The 7,367-nt window shown below is 42.1% G+C and overlaps 1 protein-coding gene across 1 annotated transcript; it reads left to right on the plus strand.

The window, feature by feature from the left end:
- Positions 1-424: 424 nt before the first annotated feature.
- Positions 425-7,367, plus strand: LOC138768757 (uncharacterized). The gene is made up of 5 exons (XM_069946712.1): positions 425-455; positions 973-1,236; positions 3,070-3,390; positions 3,483-3,590; positions 6,859-7,367. The coding sequence occupies exons 1-5, from the start codon at positions 425-427 to the stop codon at positions 6,897-6,899; spliced, it is 765 nt and encodes a 254-aa protein (XP_069802813.1). The 3' UTR covers positions 6,900-7,367.

Genomic DNA, 7,367 nt, shown 5'->3' on the forward strand with positions numbered 1-7,367 from the left:
CTTATAAGCAGCACCCTGAGTCTACTGCTGCCAGCGAAATAAAAACCGGAGCACGCATGGAACCGGTGTGTAGTGCCGGTGCCTGTTTAAATTATACTATATAAAAAACTATAAATTTTGTATTGCTATAATTAAACCAACCTACAGAACAAAGTTAATGCCAGGTGTATTTCCTGTTCGCCTGATCGGTGGGTTGGGCACGGGGGCACAACAAGACGGGGAGGAGGCGTGGGCTCACACCACACCCTAGGCATAATAAAAGATTGCAGTTCCATGTAAACCTGATAAAGCAAGTAACTAGCCACAGCATTAGTCTACAGTTCCTGTGTCAAGCCACAGAGACATCTGAATCCAATCCACCATAAAATGGCCTGTGTGCCACATAATAAATGTCCCCCATACAGTCTGCCTGAGGGCAGACTTTATGAGAAGATCTCCTATCCAACAGGACGGAGGTAAGTATTAAATATCCGTCTGTCAGTATAGGTGATCAGGACCCCTGTAGTTGTACTGCGGGGGTCCCCGTCCGTCAATGACAGGTATTTCTACTTAAACACTACGCTTGCTATATATCGTGGCATTTAAGGGGTTAATGGCTGCGTGATCGGCCAGCAGAACATCGTTAACGTTCAAAAATCTTTCATTATGTCGAAAGACAAGGATCTGCCGACATTGTGCATGTTCGTTGATCGTTGCCTTTTAACAGGAGCTATAAATCTAAGCAATTATCAGACGTAACGGCCGATAATCGGCCAATAATCGCTTGTTCTGATACGACCTTTACTGTTGTAAAAAGTTCAGGAGAGAGACTTTGGATCTGTCCTTCTTACTGATGTATCCTATCCTAAAATGCTGCTGTTTTCTTTAATAGAGAAAAGGGCAAGGAGGTGGTGAAGAAGAATGGCGTTCTTGTATCTCGTATATTGTTAGTAATATATGTTTGTACTAATACAACATTTTCTTATGTCACAGGGGCTCCGGATGGAGATATTCTCTGTACTGCACAATCCATTAACCAGACAAGACAGCTCGGCTGTTCCTGGCCGGGTGGAAAACCTGCCGCTTATGTCACTATGATATATATAGTACATTGTACTACATACTTTCAATATTATAAAACAATAAGCAATGATGAAGTGTTCACAAATGTGAGTTCTTCCTGCAATATCCGTGGGAGTAATCTGACCTGTAATGGGGATCAGCTGGGACGGACCTCAAGCTGCGTGATACCATTCGGTAAGATGTCAGTATTGCCATTGCACCTGGACTGTTTTTGCAGAGTAACTAAAGTGGAAATATTAAAAATACCGTATTTTTCAGTGTATAAGATGACACCCGACTTTTAAGCAGATTTTCCAAGATTCAAAGTCATTTTATATGCTGGAAAATGTTAACCCATGCCTGACCGCAGCAGGGCTTACCAGCTGTCACCCATTTCTAAATCATAATCTATACAGACTATAATAAATGGGTGACTAGTTACAGCTGGGGAGCTCTGCTGCAGTCGGGCAGGGGTTAACCCAAGCAGGAGAGTGTTTCTGGGAGAGCTTGCAGTGTAGTCCCCCGCACTCCTGTTGCCAGTGTCCCATCCCCTCTGAGCAGAGCCCCCATTGAAAAAAAATAATAAACCATGAACTCACCTGTCACCTGTTCCCAGCAGCCGCACATCTCCTCTGTCATCTTCCCGGTGCAGGCAGCGTACGTAGTACAGGCAGGCAGCTAAGCATCTACAAATGATTGAACTACCGAATGTTCTCACAATGTTTTGCCTTTGCAGCAGCTGACTGGCACTGGTTGCTGACATTAGCTTTTGACAAAATACTCAGTTTTACATGTATATCAGTGTCTATCAGTTTACAGACTAATGGATTCTGCCTTCCCACGTGTACATCCTCACATTTATCAGGGTTTATTCTTGTATCCAACTTCTCCAAATCCATCTTTATCATAAAACCACTCTCTACCATATAATATATTCACACTGGTTAGAATCACCTGCAAAACAGAATCTACAAAATCCCGAATGAAAATGTAAGGGCCCTATTACACGGGATGATTATTGTGCCAAAAATCATTAAATCATTCAAATTTAAAGCGACTCTGTACCCACAATCTGTCCCCCCCAAACCCCTTGTACCGTCAGATAGCTGCTTTTAATCCAAGATCTGTCCTGGGGTCCGTTTGGCAGGTGATGCAGTTATTGTCCTAAAAAACAACCTTTAAACTTGCAGCCCTGTGCCCCACGGCCGTGGCCTAGAGTATCTGTGCCCTATCTTTGCACCACCCCTCCGTCCCTCCTCCCCACCCTCCACATCATTAGGAATGCCACTGGCAGGATTTTTCCTATTCCTCTGCAGTGAACACTGCACAGGTGCCTTAACGATCAAGCCCATGTGCCGTGCTCACACAGCTGATGAATAGTAGAAAATCTGCCTAGAGCATTCCTAATTATAAAGAGGGCGGGGAGGAGCGATGGAAAGGTTGTGCCAGCCTAATGCACAGACACTCTAGGCCACGCCAGTTTAACACAGGGCTGCAAGTTTAAAAGTTGTTTTTTTAGGACAATAACTGCATCACCTGCCGAACGGACCCCAGGACAGATCTTGGATTAAAAACAGCTGTCTGAAGGTTTGGGGTGGGCAGATTGTGGGTACAAAGTCACTTTAAGTGATAATCATCCTGTGTAACTGCGGGCAACGATCGAAAAATTGTTCATGTGTCACCGATCGTTGATTTAGATCTGACCCTAAAATCAACGCTAATCGTTTGCTGTAATTCCGCATTCGTTCACTAATCGTTCAGTGTAATTGCACATTGTTGGGATCAGATGGAATAAACGATCGTAGTAACAATCGCTGTTATGATCGTAACTGACGACTATCGTTCTGTGTAATATGGTGAAGGATTTCAGGTTAATGATAAACAATCTCGTTTGCGATCGCTAATCGTTAAAAAACACTTTGTGTAATAGGACCCTTAGAAAGGGCAGGGCCTAATACTAACCTCTCTCAGCTCCTATTGATCTGTTGGGTATAAGTATTCTGTATTTTCTTCTCTTTCTTCTATCAGAGCCCCCGCAGTCTTCTACCACTGCAAATGGTTCAACAACTTCAGCCACAGAAGGTGATACAGTCGTCCTGACAGTGAATCTCACATCTGGATCTCGGGTCGGCTCCTCCTCTATCCAGGTCCTTCCTGCCCGATTCTCCTGGTTCCGTGGTGCAGACAATAGTCCTATTCAGAACGATGATATATATAATGTGACCTCCAGTGACTATGCATCAACTCTCAACATTAATAATGTGTCTGAATCTGGAAAATATGAATGTATAGCTGAGAATTTTATTGGAAGCACAACCTTCCTCTTCCATGTTGCTTTATCAAAAAAAGGTAAGATGAGGTCAATAAATCAGTGATATCTACAGTATATAAACTGATAATGACAAGACCTGCAGCTAACACTCATATTGTTTATTTCCCAGTTGGTCCCAGTAATGGACTGGATGGTGGACAGATAGCTGGTATTGTTATAGGAGTGCTCGCTGGTGTCGCCATAATAGGAGTCATCGTGTTCTTCATGCTGAAGAAAAGTAGGTACCTGTGAATTTGTGTATGGCGCTTCATTCTTTTGGTGTTCATTCTTTTTAGTGGAATTAAGGAGGGGTCTACAGTACAGTATGCAGAGGGGCATAAAAGGGGCTATTTCTAGGTGCAGAAGTGAAGCATAAATTTCCTTATCTAAGGGGAAGAACGTATCATTATTATACAAGACCACATATTGTTATTACAGGGGTATTCCCAGCATTAAAGATAAAAATATGAGGACAAGCATCTTGCCTGAGCTGTTTTCAGCGTTTACATACATGCTTTATAGCAAACCCCATGGATATAGACAACAATAGAAAAGACCTGTCTCACTGACATGAATGGGAAATGTTACTGGGCATGCTCTGTGACCTTTAAACAGATAATTCCACAGGGAGAGGGAGGATGAGCTGTGAGCTTAATCTATTGTCTTCTTTATCTACTGGTGTCACCTCTCTCTGCAGTGCTTCTTATCATCACAGACAAAACGGGAAGTCTCTGCCTAGTTTTAGGCTTAGTGGTTAGACTAAATACTGTTAGACTAAATACTAAATTTCAAGATTATTTTGTAATATATAGATAGGAAAATATAAAATGTGTTCAGTGTACAATATTAAGTGTTCTCACTGCACTTATTGACAGCAGCTCCCTGTGTGCCTCATATAGCTTAAACCAGAATCCCCTCCTCCAGGCTGTGCTGTCCTGCTCTGTGGTGAGTCTGTCCATTAGCTGGCTGAGCATGGGGGATCATGTGACCATGCCCCGCCCCCTCAGTGTCCTCCATAGGCGTTTACAGGCTTATATGTAGGCAGAGCAAGCACTTGGCATAAAACGTTTCAGTGTACCATCTCAGTCGAGATTTCCTCCAGTCTGTCAGGACTGTATAAAGAATTCTATTGGTAGTAGATATATAATAGCATTCAAATTCATTGTGGTGTGTGTGTGTGTGTGTGTGTGTGTGTGTATATATATATATATATATATATATATATATATATATATACACATATATAATATTATTATTATTTAAATTTTTTTCCTAATATGTAAATAGGAAAAACCAGAGAAACTGAATATGAAAATACACCACCTGCAAACATTTATTAAACTAAACTCCCAGCCATGTTAAGACCTTTCAACATAGAGACAAAGTGTCCCCTTGCAATATTACGTAATCTCAGCCATACAGCTATATACATTATATAAAAATAATAATAATATTAAGAAGAAGAATATTTGGTATTGTAGTGTGCGGAATTGTTCATTCTATTAAAATATAGCAATATTGTTGCCGCATGGTTAATGGTGTAAAAAAAAAAAAAAAACACAAAAAACACCAGAATTACAAATTAAAAAAAATATTAAATATCAGAAAAAAATGATAAAAAGAAATAAAAAAAAATACCCATTTATGCCAATATGGTACCAATAAAAGCTATAGATCGTGGCACATAAATTAGTAGTAGTAGTGGTAGTAGTGAGTAGTTGAAGGAGGTAAAGTGGACCTGTCAGCAGCTTTTTAATGTCTAAACTAAAGGCAGCGGATTATAATAGGTCCGTTTCGGGCGGTAGCCCAGGGCCCTGAGTTCCTGGAGGGCCCATGGCCCCCCAAACAGACGTGTACTTTCAGTGCATTATCTCCAGACTACAGTTCTGCCATGATTTGCATAAAAATCACTGTTTTTTTACCGCAGTTTTGCACAAATCAGGGCAAAACTGCAGCCAGGAGACAATGCAGCAGCATTAGCGAACATACTGAAGGACCTTATCATGTGACAATGATATCACCACAGGTCCTGTACTGGCTGCATTATGGAGGAAAAAGACTTAACCTAGTGCCGACATAGTTACAGTGGGTTTGGGGGGCCCAGGCTTGATGAACAGCCCGGGGCCCATGGTAAAGTTAATCCGCCCCTGCTTTATACGCAAATCACAGATGCCACTCTTATTGCAATCCAGTGCTCCAGCGCTGAGATTTGTGTTTGAAATATTATGCAAAGGATAAAGCCCATGGTGCATTCTTCTGGGCTGCAAAAGCCACCAAAGTTTGTCTCTCTCATTCTAAACTTACGCTCCCAGGGCATTAGACTGCCACAGGCATTAGACTGACAGGCAGAAGCCTGTACAGCCTGGCCCAGTCTGGTGTAAGAGCTTGTGCCACCAGCACATGCACTCTGATCTGCTCCTTTTCAGATGACCCATATTACCAAGGGAGTCACTAGAAGCAGCATACTAGGGGGCCTAAGGGCATTAGTTTACAGCATGCGTCTCCAAACTGCGGCCCTCCAGCTTTGGATTTGGCTGTCCAGGCATGATGGGAAATGTAGTTTTGCAACAGCTGGAGAGACGCAGTTTGGAGACCCATAGTTTAGAGTGAAGCGGCAGAACTGTATTGGGCTTCTGCAGCCCGGGGAATACCCCATGGGCTTTATCTCTTCATTTGAATTTTATTTCTAAGGCTTATATCTCTATAGTGCTAGACTACAATAAGAATGACATCTATGGATTCAGGGTAAGAAGCTCTATAATACACTGCCTGACTTCTAGCTGGATTTTAAAGTGTACCTGTAATTATAAAAATATTGGCCGAGAAACATGTCAAAAGTTTTGATAGTTTAAAGGCGTTCAAACCACAACCAATCAGGAGAACCAGCAAGGAGACAATTGCGCTGCCATGCATTTCTCTCGGAGGAGGACGGCTATACACTTAAATTCTGCAGCCGTCTTGGTCCTATGGAGTGAATAAGCTGAGCGCGGATTTCTCCCACCTCGTTCTCCTGATCAGTCGCAGTCTGACCACTCAGACCCTGACTGTTGAAAACGTTTTGATACGTTATTTTATAATGATGAAAGGGTTGGCCGCTTTATAGTAAAATAATTTTGCGTGTAGTTTAAGTGTACTCACTGTATATACTGACAGCAGCTCCCTGTGTACTCACTGTATATACTGACAGTAGCTCCCTGTGTACTCACTGTATATACTGACAGCAGTTCCCTGTGTACTCACTGTATATACTGACAGCAGCTCCCTGTGTACTCACTGTATATACTGACAGCAGCTCCCTGTGTACTCACTGTATATACTGACAGCAGCTCCCTGTACTCACTGTATATACTGACAGCAGCTCCCTGTGTACTCACTGTATATACTGACAGCAGCTCCCTGTGTACTCACTGTATATACTGACAGCAGCTCCCTGTGTACTCACTGTATATACTGACAGCAGCTCCCTGGGTACCTCATAGAGCTAAAATCTGACTCTCCTCCTCCAGGCTGTGCTGTCCTACTCTGTGGTGATTCTGTCCATAAATAAAGAAGCGCAGTCTTTGAAGAATTCCCAGGAGTCCTACATTGTCCAGTTAGTGAATCTGCACGAAAGAAGAAGAAAAAACAATACAAAAAAATATATTGGTAAACAATGTATTTGTTATTCTCCATATCATTCCATACAATCACCAGTGACATTTTTGCCATACTTGTACTATGAGGGACTACAAGTTATCTCTTGTTGGCAATTACAGTACATCTATAGCCAACAGCACAGGACTCACATACCCAGGTAATACATGGCAGGCTATAGGCCACAGGCCTTTAAAAGGAACCAACATTACCTCCTTAAGGACAGAGCCAATTTCGATTTTTGCGTTTTCGTTTTTTCCTCCTTGTGCATTTTGCATAAAGTACACTGCGAAACCAGAAAAAAATTCAAAGTGTGGTGAAATTGAAATAAAAAACAACGCATTTTGTTTATTTGGGGGAAATGTGTTTTTACGCCATTCGC

Source organism: Dendropsophus ebraccatus, chromosome 12 (genome assembly GCF_027789765.1).
Source record: "Dendropsophus ebraccatus isolate aDenEbr1 chromosome 12, aDenEbr1.pat, whole genome shotgun sequence".
Lineage (NCBI taxonomy): Eukaryota > Metazoa > Chordata > Amphibia > Anura > Hylidae > Dendropsophus > Dendropsophus ebraccatus.